The sequence below is a fragment of the Talpa europaea genome (genome assembly GCF_964194135.1).
Source record: "Talpa europaea genome assembly, chromosome: 5".
In the NCBI taxonomy this organism is placed as follows: Eukaryota; Metazoa; Chordata; class Mammalia; order Eulipotyphla; family Talpidae; genus Talpa; species Talpa europaea.
In genome coordinates this window covers 97,828,142-97,844,916 of record NC_140071.1, presented here as the reverse complement: position 1 = coordinate 97,844,916, position 16,775 = coordinate 97,828,142, and the positions used below count along the sequence as shown (strand labels likewise).

The following is a 16,775-nucleotide window of genomic DNA, read 5'->3' as shown; positions in this document are numbered from 1 at the left end:
AAAGAAAAAGAAAAATACTGGATGGTCTCACTCATAGCAGGAATTTAGAAAACCTAAATAAGGAACCAGGAAAATGAATAATTATAATAAAGAAAAAATCAAAATCAACAAGCAACTGTAGACCAGAGACACACTACTTGGAGTGGGGGGAGGGAGAAGAGGAAGAATTAGGATCAAAATAAGGGAGGTGGGAATTGTACGGGGATTATAACCAAAATGAAAATGCATACATTGTGCAAAAATAAAAAATGAAGTAAGAATTACATAAAATAAAAAAAAAGAATGGTTTCATAGGAACACTCTACTTTCACATGGGAAATATGGCAGGACCTATACATATTATTTTATTCAATGCCATTAACAGCACTTCTCCCCTTTTGAGAGGTGGGAAAAATGAGGCTCAAGGAATTTGAGCCTCATCTTTAAGGGGCAAAACCAGAATTAGTGCTAGCTTGTATCCACTGTATCTAGAAAGGGAAGTAGTGCTAGGACCTGTAACTAGAGAAGCGAATTCCCTAGGCTACAGAGGGCTTGAGAAAAATCCAGGCTAAGTATATCCAGGGACTAATGATATAATTTCCTGTTGAACTTTACTCTGGGATTTTCAGTAGACTTTTAGAATATTTTGTTCCCAGGATGGGTGGGAGCAACATGTATTTCTAAATAAACCAGCATGTTTGAAAAATATCTGCTTATGGAAAGTGTGCCTTGGTTCCCAGCCAGCACCATCCAAGATGCCCTTTTCACCTCTGAGCCCTATCTAGGAAGCACTGAACTGTCTCATCAAAGAGCAGACGTGGAGTAGACTTGGAGGAGACTTGGCAATAGGCTTGGAGTCTTGTGGCATGTAAATGGAAGTTTTTCAGTCAAACACAAGGAATGAAACTGAAACCAGCTAAAATTTGTGTTGAAGGGGGTGCAATTTCCTATGCGTTTGTTGGTGCTCCCTTCAATGGCAGTAAAAGGGTAAAAGAAGTTGGCTATTGTTACCGGAATGCTGGCGGCCTCATTTCCCTTGGACAATAAAAGGAAACAGAATTTGAGGAGTTTAATTTGTCGACAATTTTAGAAGCGAGGACAGAAAAAACTAGTGCCTGCAAGACCACCATCCTGCTCCTTGGCAGAGGGCAGGGGTACTTATCTAGAGTTGCAGGGGAGTATAAGGGGGCATGGGCAAGGACCAGCATGTCCATCCTTGCCACATAAGCATCTGGAGATTTTGGTCAACTCCAACTTGCTTTCAGTCACCTGGTAGTCAGCAATTCCTGTTACCTTCCTAGGGATGCTTTTTGCCCTTGTGATGTAAGAAGAGAAGGTTTGTTAAAACCACAGGGTAAGTAAAAAAAGGCAATGGAAGCACTTACCTGGTGGGACAGAGACATATACTTTTGTTGCTGCATCGCGAGTGATAGCTCTACTGGATTTGAAATGAGTCACAAATTGACTTTCCAGGAATCATCTTCGTAAACCTCTTAAGTACAGATGTCTTTCTCTTATTTGAGCCCTTGCTAGTCTAGCACAATCTCTTATGTAGACGTGCTCAATAAATGTTTGTCTAGCAAATGGGGTGCTTGGTATTAGAGACATATCTTCTTCTTGAGATGGTTCTCTTTAATCTTTTTTTTTTTTTAAGATTTATTTTTTGATTGATTTATACATACATACATACAAGCACTGGGTACAGTCAGAAGCGCGGGAGGGTGAGAGAATTCACCAGAGCCAGAGCGGGGAGCAGAGCAGGCAGAAGGACCGAAGTACACTGCTGAGGGGAGCAGCGGGCGGCAGGAGAGGTCTGCGCACCATGTGGGACCCTCCTACGGTGGTCGGGGAGCAGCCGGGGATCGAACCGGCGCCGCAGAGGCCGCGGGCAGCTTCGCAACCCGGCGCTCAACCGCTGCGCCACCGGGGAGGCCCGAGATGGTTCTCTTTAAATAATGCCTTCTGTTTTCTGGATTAAAGATTAAAGGTTAGTCTGAGATTATTGATTCTGAATTGCAGATTTCTATCATTTAATTTTCTTCTTTTTATAGGATCTTGTGATTCCAACTGAAGGAAAAGGTGGAAAATCATGGCATCTATCTGGGTAGGTACAAATGAAGCCTTCACAATAACTTATCTGAGTGAAATCAAAATGCAGAAAACCAAAAGGTCAAGGAAAATTTTTGGACATTGATAGAAACTTTATCAGAAAAAAAGAACATACCAAGAAATCTAGAGGATGTCTAACAATACAAGGTGTTAAATACATATAATGTATATAATATGAAAGTACATAGTTAAAATAATTTATGATGATATTAAACAAAGAGGTCAGTAACAATAAATTTAAAAGTTGATTTGGTAATTTATTATATGAAAAGATGACATTTCATATAAGAGAGGAAAAGATGACATTCTGTAAATAAGGTTGGGAAAACTTCTAACCATATGCGGGGGGGAGTTAATCTGAATTCCTTCTTGCTTCTTACATTAAAATAAGTTTCAGATGGATAAAATACTGAAATGAAAGAAATGGAAAATTGAAAAAATAATCTTGGAATGGGGCAGGCACTTATAATCATGACACAAATCAAAGCCTAAAGGAAAAATATTGATCTGCTTACTATATAGAAATGTATAATTTATAGTAGCAAACAGTGCTAGTAGTAGAAGGAGAAGCCAGCCTACAGAGGGGAAAGTATTTGCAGTATATCAGACAAAAGACTTAATTCTTTAAAATACAAATAATGTGGGTAAGTCAATAAGAAAATTGTTTAAAATACAATTCTTAATTCTTTAAAATACAAATAATGTGGGTAAGTCAGTCCATAAGAAAAATGAACTCAATGGGAAATTTGCAAGGGACATGAATAGAACATGAAAAGAATCACAAATGTCCCATAAATAGATGAAAAAAAGAACTGGGGTACAGGCCAGAGGTGTTGGGGGATGAGAGGATTCACCAGAGACGTTGTGGGGAACAGAACAGGCAGATTGACTGAAATACACTGCTGAGGGGAGCAGCAGGCAAGACAGGAGAGGTCTGCTGTGCCATGTGGGTAGCTCCCTGGCTGGGGATCAAACTCTGCTGCAATGGCTGCAGATAGCTTCATAGCTTGCGTCTTAACCCCTTGCGCCACCAGGGAGGCCCTGTCACCCAGAGTTTATAGTTTACATTACAGTTCACTCTTGGTGTTGTATATTCTATGGGCTTGGACGTGTGTGTATTTTAAAAGACATATAATCTGTTCCCACTGCAAGTGGTTATACTGCAGTATAGTTCTGATACTAATGACTCAGAGTCAGCAGCTTCTACAAATTTAAGGCCCAGCCCTCCTTTCAGTGGCAAGTCTCAGAGCCACCTGCACTTCTGACAGGAGGACTATAAATTTGGGGGTTTCCACAAAACTTTCATGTTCAGTATTCTCTAGAGCAAGTCACAGAATTCACAAATACAATTTTATCACAAAGGCAATACTTAGGATGAGGCCTGAAGGGCTTACATGCAGAGCTCTGGTGCTCTCTACCACAGAGTCAGGGCTCATGGCCCTTTTTGTTCATCAGCCTCACCCACTGGGAGGCTCATCTGACCCTCAGCATCTAAAGTTTTCACTGGGCTTTCATCACATGGGCATAGTTGATGAAATCTCTGGCCGTGTTACTGAAGCAATCTCCAGGCCTCTTCCCCTCCCAAAGTGCCTACCTTTGATAACATGGCTGGTCTTCCTGGTGACTGGCCTTGTCCTGCAGCTGTCTGGGGGCCCACCCTAGAGTCATCACACTTGAGTATAACAGACACTTTATCACTCAAGAAATTACAGTGGTTTTTGAACCTCTGTGCCTGAGATCCAAAGCAAAGGTAGGCATGCTCAATGTACCTCACATGTTACTCACATCAAAGTTGCTCAGAGTTTCCAAAACATCACATTCCTTTATCTTTTACTAAAATGTTGACACCTTGGCACTGGTTACCTTATGCTGATCAGAAGTGCTGACAGAAGTTGCATCTTTAATAATAAGTAACACTGGGAGAAACAAGTTCATATTTTGTCATCAACATAGATTAGCAGGCAACATCAGCGAAAATACGGGATCTATGGAGAAGACATAATCAAAGGGGTTCTTGATGGTGGAAATTTGCTGGTAGCAAAAGCTAATCCATGATGCTGTGTTCATAGTGAGAAGTAGAAAGCACAGCTTCTCTTCCCCACCCAGCCCTTTCTCTCTTTTCTGGGAGTGAGGTTGGTGTGGTTGACACATGAGAATATGATGCTCCCATTTCTGCTGTGCAACCAGAGGAGTGACACCAGTGGCAGGGCTGTCAGGGAAGGTGCAGCGTGCTAAGTGGGGAGAGAATTTGGGGAAGCTAATGTCTTCCAAATTCTATGCCTTGGATCACACCAATCCTGAACATTTGGATACTGTTGGGGTTTGTGAGAACCCTGTCCAGTTTCATGTTTCTTGCTCTGCTGGAAACATCCCACTAGACCTTTTCTTCCCTGTGTTTGCTCTTCCTGACCATGTGAATTGAATGCCCATGTGCATGGAACACTGCGGACATGCTGCATTTCTCCTCTGGTCTTCTCTGCCCCAGGGCTGGGAGTTCCAACTTTATGACTATTTTCATTGAAAGGGACTTTTCACATCCCAAGAAGCACAATTGTGATGACTGACTAGGAGTCCTTCAGCAGGAGTGCAACTTTCTGTCTGCTGTGTGTCTTAAATCATATTTCCTGAAGCTTATTTAGGTAAATATTGGCTCTCAGACAGTTCCACAAATGGCTCTCTGCAGGAAGTTAATGAAAAACAGGTTAGACCTGGATTTCAAATCAAAACATCGGAGCCTTTTTCAGGACACAGCCTAGAAGCTATATAATCTGAATGAGAAGAGTAGGGTTTTCTGGCAATGAATGGAATGCACATGAAAGAGATGTTCTTGCCATTCCCTGGCCCAAGCTCAGCCACAAAGGAGGCAGGTTTCCTCTTTCACATATTTTTTAAGATTTATTTATTTTATGCATACAAAAACTGGGGGTACAGGCCAGAGGTATGGGGGGTAAGAGGACTCATCAGAGACAGAGTAGGGAGCAGGACAGGCAGATCTACTGAAATACACTGCTGAGGGGAGCAGCAAGTGAGACAGGAGAGGTCTGCTGTGCTATGTGGGTCACCTCCCTGGCCTGGGATCAAACTCGTGCTGCGGTGGCTTCTAGTAGCTTCATAGTGCTGCGTCTTAACCCCTGCACCACCAGCAAGGCCCCCTCTTTCATATTTCATAATAATGACAAAGATAATTTGACAATCTAATAAGTAGCCATTAAATAAACCTGGTAAATGAGATGTAAAGAGGAAAAGAAAGTTTTGGAATAAGAGCAAGGAATGTGAAGGAGAGAAGATATGATGTGATTCCCTTGAAAGTCCATTTTTTGGTGGAGGCAAACTAGTTAGAAAAAGTAAGTATTTTAGAATACTGCACAGTAAGAGTAACACAGAGGTCTCACATGATTAAAAGGGAATAAATCAAAAGGGCAGAAAATTCTCAAATCTGCTCCTTCCTCTATTATCAGACCCTTGCTCCTTTCTCAACTATCTGTGTTTGATTGAATAGCTCTGGAGGCATGTTTACATCTGAGTGGTAACAGCTCCTTGTGAGCAGGATTTACAAAAGTTGAAGAACACATTTCTGAGATTTTTCGCATGTGGTGTGGAACTCTGAAAATCTAGTAGTGCCACTTGAGAATTATCAACAAAACAAGACTCAGAACAAGAAAACCTTTTTTCGCTTATATATTCCACAGATGTTTACTAAGCAACTACTAGGTGCCAGGCCCTGTTTTTAGACTTTGGGATACAGCAGAGAAAGAGAAACAATAGCCTGGAAACTCTGTGAATCAAATTTCACTAGGGACAGCTAAAAAACAAAGAAATAGATGTATAATATATAATACAGTTAGTTATTATAATATACAATATCAGTTTTAAGTACGCTGGAGAAAAGCAGAGGTGTCAATGGGAGTAATGGAGAGTATTCTTTTCTGCTCAGATCTGTGAACAGGTAAGATGTGAATGTGTTTCTGAAGGTGAACTAGAGAATAACTTGGGGAAGAGCATCCGGGCAGAGGGAACTGCAGGTACAAAGTTTTCAGGCTGATGGGCTGGGTGTATTTGAAGAGCAGCAAGAAAACTCCCAGGAGATAGAAAGGGGACAAGGAGATTTGGAAAGGCATTACATTTCTCTCTCTCTCTTTTTTTTTTTTTTTGTTTGTAACTTCAGGGTCCTCCAAAGGTCACAGAGAATCCCACTAGTCCCAGTAAGCTCCATATGAACAGTTCCATTACCTAGATTTACTTTACATTAGGAAGTATTCTTAATCTGTAGTAACTTGTACGATCGTCACTTCCCAGACACACTCAGACAAAACCCATAAAATAATGCATTTGCCATCATGTCACGTGGGCATTAGTGTCCTTGGTCATTGATGCAAATGTTCTTCCCGGAGTGTTACAAACAGTAATTGTCTCCATGATCAGTTTCTAGGACTGGACTTCCATTACCTGGATGTGAAATGGGAGAAGACTGGATATGATCACTGCTGTCCCAATATCTTGCTTAGTCAACTGCCATTCTTCAGCCAAAGGGTCATTTCAGAAGGTGTGGGCAATACCAGATTCCTCACTTTAGTGAGCAGAATTCCTTGTATCTTCCATAGTTTGATTGCAGGCCCCATAGAGGTTTCTCCCCCAAAAGATAAAGTTTGCAGTGTGCAGAGCTGAGGACATGAGCAAAATGTTAGTCTTATACTCTTTGCTCTCAGCCAAGAGGAGTATTTGGTCAAGAACTCTTAACTAAGTCAAGCTCCTGACTTTGAAGAACAAAAATATAATCCTTAGGTACTGGTGCTGGATAAAATGAGATGAATGTATATTATCTGTAGTCTCTTTCAAACAAATATGTTTCAAGCTCAGTCCAGGTAGTTGTGTTGGCTGCCTTTGACAGAGGAAGCCTGAATGCTAGGAAAGAAAACAGTAAAATAATTGGAAATGACCAGGCATCTACCTCAGCAACTGGACCCAGCTTTGAAAATTCTGGAATGGTCCTTGGTACTAAAAATGGTCATTGAAATACTCAACATCTTCCAAAATCTCCCAAGATACAATGGTCACTTTGATTTCTGGACTATCCAAATAAAACAACTTCCTCAGGCAGCCAGTAGGCTAATATAGGTCTTGGCAAAATTCTACAGCTAGTAATGCCATTGTTTTGTATCCATCTACACCCAGAAAATTCTGTCACAGTAATTTATTGTGCTCCTATCTGGAGTCTAAGCACTGGGCTGGGAGCTGAATATATTGTAATGCATAAAACAAAAGGTCTCTGCCCTCTGGAACTTTACTTTAGAAAAAGGTGGAGTTGGGACTATGAACAATGAGAAATATTCCACCATGTTAAGTGCTCTAGGGGAGAGAGATTGGAGGAGAATAACAGGCGAGGACCACTCACGTCAAGTGACCAGAGCAGGTCTGGCAGAGAAAGTAATTTTTAAGCAGAGGACTGAATATCAAAAAACATTCCAGAAAGAGCAAAACTGAAGTCATTTTGATGAGAAGAGTTTAACATCTTTCAGTCACACTCTCAGAGTCTGAAGTGTGATGGGCAAAGCCAAGAGTGGCCTCAGGTGAGGAGACAGAGGTTAGCCAAACCCATGCAGAGGCATGTGGGCAGGGAAGGAGATTGGACTTTCTTCATTGTCTAATGGGACTCAGAGAAGGGTGTTCAGTTGGGAAATGCCATGACCTGATGTAGTGCTCCCACAGAGCACTATTTTGCTGAGTGGGAAATGGTTGAGGTGGATAAGAGAAGGGAGGGGGAGGGGAGGGGGACTCCTATACCTACTGCACATCCAGGAGAATGAGGCATGGTGACCTGGACAACAGGTGTTACAGGGCAGGGAGAGGGGCAGCCCAGACCCCACAAACCTGCCTATTCTGAATGGGTTCTGCCATCCGCCGCATCAACACAAAACATATGAGACTTTAATGGGAAGGAACTGTTTTTTTTTTTTAAAGATTTATTTTATTTTATTTTTATTTATGTATTTATTTATACAAGCACTGGGTACAGTCAGAAGCACAGGAGGGTGAGAGAATCCACCAGAGTCAGAGCAGGGAGCAGAGCAGGCAGAAGGACCGAAGTACACTGCTGAGGGGAACAGCGGGCGGCAGGAGAGGTCTGCGCGCCATGTGGGACCCTCGCCCAGCCGCCGGGGATCAAACCGGTGCTGCAGAGGCTGCGGGCAGCTTTGCAACCCAGCGCTCAACAGCTGTGCCACCAGGGAGGCCCTATGGGAAGGAACTTTAATACAATTAGGAAACAATACAGAAAAGGCTAAGAATATATTTTCTAAATCAAGCACCCAATGTTACCCATCCCCTCGTGGGTAACAGTCCACCCAAGCAGGATTGGCCCAGAGCAGGGCCCCAAAGTCTGCCACAAGTCTAAAGCATCTTCCAGTGGGGACCCACAAAAAAGCATCAGAAACAACCAGACAAGTCTGGAGGGAAAAGAGCAAAACCAAAATCAAGACAAAAACCGTCATTGTCACCTCCCCATGGGTCTCTCACCACATCTGTGTCACCCAGTCCACGACCAAAAGGCAAGCACAGTTCCTTCAGGTGTCTCTCGGCTCTATGTGCCTCCTCCAGGTCTTCTGGCTCCATCCTGCTTCCTTCCTTCCTCAGTCTCCTCTGCAGCTTCTCCTCTCCCTGCTCAGCTCCACCCTCCATTTGGGTGGGGCAGGGAACCTGGAACCTCCCCTTTCCTGGGGACCACCCTGTTACACAGGACAAAGCAGATGGGGAGAGGTGACCATGAGGTTCTCTTTTTGAGGTAGTCTCACAGGCCTTGCTAGTGGTTGGATTTAGAGGGAAAGAAAGATGAGGAATTAAAAGATTCACAGGGTTGTGGTGGTTAGTGTGCCATTTAGAGGGATGGAACAGATTGTGGAACAAGAGCAAAACAAGGACAAGAATAGAAACTGGAACCAGATTTCCTGGGATCAAATCCTGGCTGTGCCCCCAGACAAACTATGTGACCTTGGGCAAGTCTCCTACCTGTGTCTTCTCCCCTATAAAATGGGGTTTATCATCGTACTGCTCTCATAGTACCTGAGAATTAAATGAACAACATAAGTGACAAGTAATATCATCTAAGTGTTACATGGGGTAATAAATTATCTTGGAAGGAAATAATGAGTTGATATGTGAAATAAAGAAATAGATTATCCAGTAATGTTGAATACAGAGCTAGTGATTGAAATAGAAGTATGGGCTGGAGATATGCATGTGGGAGTTGTCTGCATATAGCAGAAGTGGTGGAAATAATCCAATGCTGTTAAAAGGAAAGAAAAGAGGAAGAAACTTTCCCTTTTAGCATTACCTATTTATAGAGGTCAGGTCGAGGGGAGGAGCCCAAAGAAGAAAGAATGCAAGTTGGAGTAGCAGAAAGAAGCCCCAGGCATGAGATTCAGGAGCCCCCCCCCCAAAAAAAAGAAACAGGCTTCCATAATAAAGGTTTCTCCTAGTAATCTGTGTTGGAAAACACAACACAAATTGCTTATTTTTCCCACTCCCCCATTTTTTGAATCATATTCATCTTTTTACTCCAACGCAACACCCTTCCCTCTTATCACATTCCTAAGCTCTTATAATGACACTCCCTTGATGAAGTCACTATATTGGAAAAAGAAAACTCCAAGTGCAGCTATTTTCTCATTTGAGTGAGCACAAGCAGAAAGGCAAACATTTCCTTTGGACCTCTTTCCTATCATGCAAACAAAGCCATCACATCAGCCTGTTTCTGTCAGGCATCCTGAGGCTGCTCCTGCCCTGCTGTTCCCACCTCTGCTTCTCTTTTCTATGGTGATGAGCCTGTTGTTTACCCCACCCCCACCCCTCACCCCCACCCCACCCCTACCCCAGAGACTGCCAGCCTGTGGGAGAAGATCAGGCATTTGGCACGAGGGCCTTGGAAGCCAGAGGGGTCACCAGGCCTTTTCTCTGGCATCTCCGTCTGCTCTGCAGGTTCCCTGGGGCTGCCTTAACCAAGTGGGTGATTGTAACTAGGAATAATATATTCTCTCAAAATTTCTGGAGGCTAGAAGTTTGAAATTAAGGTGTCAACAGGGTCATGCCCCTTCGGAATCCTGAGGGGAAGTCCTTACTCTTCTCTTCCTAGCTGCTGGTGCTTGCTGACAATCTTTGGCTTTCTTGGTTTGCACAGCATGACTCCAGCCTCTGTCTTCATCATCATACTGCATTCTCCCTGTATGTCTGCATCTTCACATGGCGATCTTGTTCTTAGGATACCAGTCATGTTGTATTAGGTCTAACCCTACTCGAGTACAGCCTCAGCTTAATTTAACTAATTACATCTGCAGTGAACTAACATGCAAATAAGGTCACGTTCTGAAGTACTGTGGTTAGGACTCCCACTTATCTGGGAGTCCTAATGTTATAGGGCAGCCCCGATACAAAACGGAATGCCTGACTGTGGGTCCTCACCCGCGCGCTTAAAAGGACTTATTAACACTAACACCTGCCTCTCAGTCATATTTCATTTCAGGACCTTTTACGGCAAGCTTTCTTTGGTTTTGAAAACCACCTTTTACTTGAAAAATTGAACAAGAAAGCTTATATTTTCCAAGTTATGATTTCTTTATTCATTTTTAGTCTGTTCCCTATTTTCCTTGGATCATAAGCCTGCACAACTCAGCAAGGTTTTGACATTGAGCAGAGAGTGATTGTTTCTACCTGGTTCTTTGAGAGTCCCTAAGTCCTAGATGTTTATATGAGCCTTTGGTTTGAAAACAATTTTTGCATATGGCCTTTCTAGGGCTTTGTGAAATGATGAGTGATTTGTCTTTGCCTCACCTTCAGAATATACCTGCAGCAGCTGCTATTATTACTCTGGAGCCTTTGGTTGTAAATGTTTCTTGTCAACAAGATTGGCAACTTATATTTTTCTTACATTCATTCTTTTGAATATGAATGTTTTAACTTCTTGCAAACCCAGTACTCTGCATAAAGAAAGGTATGATTGATTTTTCTTTGAATCAAGGTAAATTGGCCACTGTCAGGGGTGGTAACGGATAGCTCCCCAAGCCCAGCTTGGCCACACCAATGGCCTCAAGGCATCCGGTGCTGTGACTGACCTCTTAAGGGTAGAATAGAAAATCAAGGAAAATTATATTGGCAGGAACAGGATGAGTCAGATGAGATGCAGCCTAGCCCAGTTATTTGGAGCAAAGCCCACTGGTGAGATCGACTACTCACTGGATGTGTGAACTTGGACAGAGTCATCATCCTCTGGAATAGGTTTTATTGTATCTGCCTTATCAGTTTATTCTGAGGTTTGAATGAGCCAGCACAGAAACATGTTAACACAGTACTTAGCAGCAATGCTTATTTCTATAGAGAACTCCTGTTATTACCCTTTTCCTCTGGCATCTTTTGCTTTAATTTATTTTCCAACTGGTTTCAGGATCTGTTTTCTTTTTGTGCCATATGAACGTCAAGTTTGAGTAAAGGAAAGGACTCAGTGTGTTTAAGGAATGTGGATGGAAATTTAATTAAACATGATTTTTGGTTAAAAAAAAAAAATATATATATATATATATATATATATATATATATATATATATATGGCCTCCCTGGTGGCGCAGGCAGTTGAGCATCACACTGTGAACTGTCCGCAACCTCTGCAATGCGGGTTCAATTCCAGCCGGCCAGCGAGAATCCCACATAGCACAGCAGACCTCTCCTGACTTGCCTGCTGCTCCACTCAGCAGTGTATTTCGTCAGTCTGCCTATTCTGTTCCCCACTGTCTCTGGTGAATCCTCTCACCCTCCCGTGCATCTGGTCTGTACCCTGGTTCTTGTATAAATAAATAAAAATCTTACAATATATATATAATATACATATAATATATATGTATATATGTATGTGTGTGTGTATATATGTATATAACTGCTACACTAACACAGACGCTTTGCTAGGTTACGTTATTAGGAAATAAACCAAGTCAAGTGTTGATTAGCAGTTTAAATGTCAAATAATTAAGCCTGCTATGAAACAGGCTATACAAATAGTTTTGTTTGGCTGTAAAAATGCCAACCTCCTGAAACAAATGAGCTCATCATCAAATCCTTTTCCACACCCATGAAAGAATCTATGATTTGTTTCCTCATGTTTCCTTTAGTTTTCTGGGCAGCTGAGAGTGAAATAGAGCAGTAGTTCTTAAACTTCAGCATGCTTTAGAAACTTCAGAGAGCTTGTTAAAATGGAGATCTGAGTCGTAGCACCAGAGCTATTGATTCAGTATGACTGGTGTGGAGCCTGAGAATTAGGATTTCTAGTAGGGTTCTGGATAATGCTGATCCAGGAACCACACTTTGAAAGCCACTGGATCCTGTCAGGCATTGTGAGGTGGTGTAGAACACAGGGCATTTTAGACACAAGGAGGTGGGTTGGAATTCGAGGGCTATTACCAGTAACACAGTTTATCAAGCGTTTTATTTCTTCGAGATTGAGTTCTTGCATTTAAAAAAAAATAATAATAAAGTCCACCATTTTAAGGCCATTGGAAGAGTTAAGTGAGGGGTCTGAAAAGCACTTTGCTCACTGTCTGGCATGGATTAGTTTAAAAGATACTGTTAGTTTGTTTTACTATTAGTTTTTTCGTGGTTTTTTCATAAGAGATGTAAACATTTCTCAATGTTTTGGGCAACCAAGTTTATCAAATGGATAAAACTGCTTATTTAAATAACTGAAGCAGTTGGAAAAATTTCAACGAGATTCCACTTTAGAATTCCTGTGCCATATTTTGAGCAGGTATTTGTGTGCATGGGTAGTTTCTTCATTTTAATTAAATGAATGGTTCCTCCCCCATTTAATTCTTACTAGGTAGCAAGTTGCATAATGTTCTAGGAATTTCATCCTTCTCTATTGTGGATTCAGCTTATTTTGATGAGTGGGTAGAAGAGGGCAGTGGAAAGGCCACAGCTAGAATGGAAACCTGAATTTTCATAATTCATGAACAATTAGAATCTGACTACAATTATGTCCTTTGTGTTTAGAAAGAAACAGGTAAATACCCGAATGGCTCAGAATCATTTGGGGAGCTTCTTTTGTGCATGTGGAATTGTTGATATATAATGTATTATATTGATTTATTTACATATTTAAAACCATTTTTTCATCCCTGGGATAAATTCTACTTGATTGTGATATGTAATCCTTGTAATGTATTGTTGACTTTGAATTGTTAGTATTTTATTGAAGATTTTTGCATCAAAATTCATAGGGATTTTGGTCTGTAGTTTATTTTTCTTGTGTTACCTTTTTCTGGATCCAGTATTATGGTAATGTTGGAAACATAAAATATATTAAGGAGCATTCCCTCTTTTGGGATTTTTAGAAATAATCTGAAAAAGATGGGCATAAATTCATATTTAAAAGTTTGATGGGGGCCTCCCTGGTGGAGCAAGGGGTTAAGATGCAACCTATGAAGCTCTCCACAGCTGCTGCAGCACGAGTTCCATCCCCTGCCAGGGAGCAACCCACATGGCGCAGCAGACCTCGCCTGACTCGGCCACTGCTCCCCTCAGCAGTGTATTTCAGTTAATCTGCCTGCTCTGTTCCCCACTCTGTCTCTGGTGAATCCTCTCACCCCCCCCCCCCCCGTCCACACCTCTGGCCTGTACCCCAGCTCTTGTGTGCATAAATAAATAAATTTTAAAAAATAAATAAATAAAAAATAAAAGTCTGATGGAATTTGCTTGTAATGCCATCTAGTCCTGAGCTTTCATTGCTGGAAAGATTTTTGACTACTACTTCCATTTGTATGATTTTGATCAATTTATTCAACTTTTCTTCCTGGTTTAGTCTTGGTAAATTATATTGTTCTAGAGATGTCCCTATTTCTTCAGAGTTATAAAATTTAGTGGCATATATTAATCTCTTGTGATTTTTTTGTATTTCTACACCATATGTGGTGATTGTGCCTTTCATTTCTAATTCATTTTGTTAATGTTTTCTCTCTTTGTTAGCTTTACTAGAGCTGTATTCATTTTATCTTCTTGAAATGCCAGCTCTTAGTTTCCGTGATCTTTTGTGTGGTCTTCTTTAATCCCAATTTCATTTGCTTCCATTCTTTATTTTATCCTTCTACTAACTTTCGGTCTTGTTGATTCCTCTTTTTCAGGTTACTTTAAATGTAATATTGATTTGTTTATTTGGTTTTTTTTTTCTTGCTTTTTAACGTAGGCTTTGTCTTTGCAGTTCTTCAGACTGCTTCTGCACCTGTTTAGATGTTGGGGCACTGAACGGGTATAGCATAATATGTAAGAAGGAATCAGGCAACTGGGGCACAGAAAATTTGCCTCAGTCAGTATCAAGGGATATGGCTTCCTACAAAGCTGTGCGTACCCAAATTTTGTATTGGGGATCCATAATAACTCCCCTCCCTTAGGCCTTCTCAGCCAAAAATATCATACATCCTCATCCTCTGGGCTGTTTTTTTTTAAAGATTTTTTTATGCATACAAGAATTGGGGTACAGGCCAGAGGTTCAGAGGATTCACCAGAGACAGAGTGGGGAGCGGAACAGACAGATCTACTGAAATACACTGCTGCGGGGAACACCGGGCGAGCCAGGAGAGGTCTGCTGTTCTATGTGGGCAGCTCCCTGGCCGGGGATCGAACCCATGCTGCAGTGGCTGCTGATAGCTTCATTGGTTGTGTCTTAGGGAGACCCCTCCCTAAGGGAGGCGCCACCAAGGGAGGCCCCTCTAGACTGTTTTTGTTTTTGTTGTTTTTTTTTGTTTTTTGTTTTTTTGTTTTTTGTTTTTTTATAGAGGCATGCTTTTATTTATTTATTTGTTTGTTTGTTTGTTTTTGTTTATACATGCACTGGGTACAGTCAGAAGCACGGGAGGGTGAGAGAATTCACCAGAGCCAGAGTGGGGAGCAGAGCAGGCAGAAGGACCGAAGTACACTGCTGAGGGGAGCAGCGGGCAGCAGAGAGGTCTGCACGCCATGTGGGACCCTCCTCCGGTGGCCGGGGAGCAGCCGGGGATCGAACCGGCGCCGCAGAGGCTGCGGGCAGCTTCGCAACCCAGCGCTCAACCGCTGCGCCACCGGGGAGGCCCTCTAGACTGTTTTTGAGCCATAGTGGTAGCACTGGGAGAGAACAATAGTTGAGACTGGACCACATGTTGGGTCCCCGTCTTTTGAGCAGGGAGCATAACTCTGTCATTCTTTCTCCTGCTACTGTGTTCTGGGTGATAAGCTCTGATTCCAGAGCATTCAGTTATTGTCTCAGTTTTGACCCTGGGTGGGGGTAAGGCAGGTGTTTAGCATACCACAGCTGCAGGCTGCAAATAATAGCCTTGTCCATGAGGAGACACAGGTGATTCCATCTGTTTCTCCCCTGCTGGTTAAGGCTTTTAATTATTCTAGCTTAGAAGCTCAAGCTCAAGGCAGTAATCATTACTCTGCAGCATTACAGGTCTCTGAAGTCCTCAGTGTGTCTGGGTGTCCCCGAGTCAACTGCAGAGAGACACTATACAGCTGCTGCTTTTCCCTCTGGTGGCTTGTGCCCCACAATCCTCACCCCTCCACCCCCTGCTCCCGGTATAGCTCTCACACAGTTCAGTTAAGTTTTTTTCCTGCTGCTTTCCAACCTGGCACTGTTCCTGATGTATGTCATGGTCATCAGTTTCTCTTACAGAAGTTTTCTCATTTGCACTGTCATAACTTGGATGTGGCTATGTGGAAGAAGCAAGCCTATGTTTTCACTCTGCCTTCATCTTGCAGGACTCAAGAGCTTGTAAACACATGAAGTCAAACCCTCATTTCTAAACAGTATGATTCAATATGTGTAGGATAGAAGTCCAAATGAATTTTAAAGAATCACCCCAAGTGGTGCAGAAGATACATCTCAAGAAAAACCAGGAAAGAGCTGGAATGGTCACAACTGTTCAAAGTCAGATTCTACTGCATAACTAGCTACGTAGACTTGAATAAATTCTTTCATCTTCTTAAATCTTGGTGTCTCATATGTGAAATGAGTGACTCTTATTCATCGGGGAAGTTATGCAATTATTTTTAATATATTGAAGTGCTTCACATAGTGCCAGGTATGGGGCACTGAATGGTCTAATATTTTGAAGGGTTTCTTTAAAATGCCAGACATGGAAGCTGGACAGATAAGAAAACACAATGTTCATAGATGAATAAAACTGAAATGAAGCCACCGGGCTCTGTGAATCTATAAAATATTTATTAAGAGTTGGAGAGGGGCCTCCTTGATGGCACTAGGGGTTAAGCACCGCTCTATGAAGCAATCTGCAGCCTCTACAGCACGAGTTTGATCCCCGGCCAGCCAGCAGACATGGTGCAGCAGACCTCTCCTGACTCGCCTGCTGCTCCGCTCAGCAGTGTGCTTTGGCCAATCTGCCTGTCTGTTCCCCACTCTGTCTCTGGTGAATCCTCTCACCTCCACCCCACATCTCTGACCTGTACCCCAGCTCTTGCATGCATAAATAAATAAATCTTTAAAAAAAAAAAAGACTTGGAGAAAGAGGGGCCTCCCTTGTGGCGCTAGGGAATACGTCTCAGCACTATGAAGGTATCAGTAGCCACTGCAGCATGAGTTTGATCCCCCACCAGGGAGCTGACCCACATGGCGCAGCAGACCTCTCCTATCTTGCCCGCTGCTCTCCTCAGCATTGTATGTC

The 16,775-nt window shown here is 42.3% G+C and overlaps 1 protein-coding gene across 1 annotated transcript in view; it reads left to right on the top strand.

Moving 5' to 3' along the window:
* Positions 1-2,068: 2,068 nt before the first annotated feature.
* ANXA3 (annexin A3) overlaps positions 2,069-16,775 on the top strand; it is a gene marked incomplete at both ends in the record, with an annotated part of 57,643 nt that continues 42,936 nt past the window's right edge. The window contains one exon of the mRNA XM_084233286.1: positions 2,069-2,083. Within this exon, the coding sequence (XP_084089412.1) occupies positions 2,069-2,083 (15 nt within the window). The remainder of the gene's footprint in view (positions 2,084-16,775) is intronic.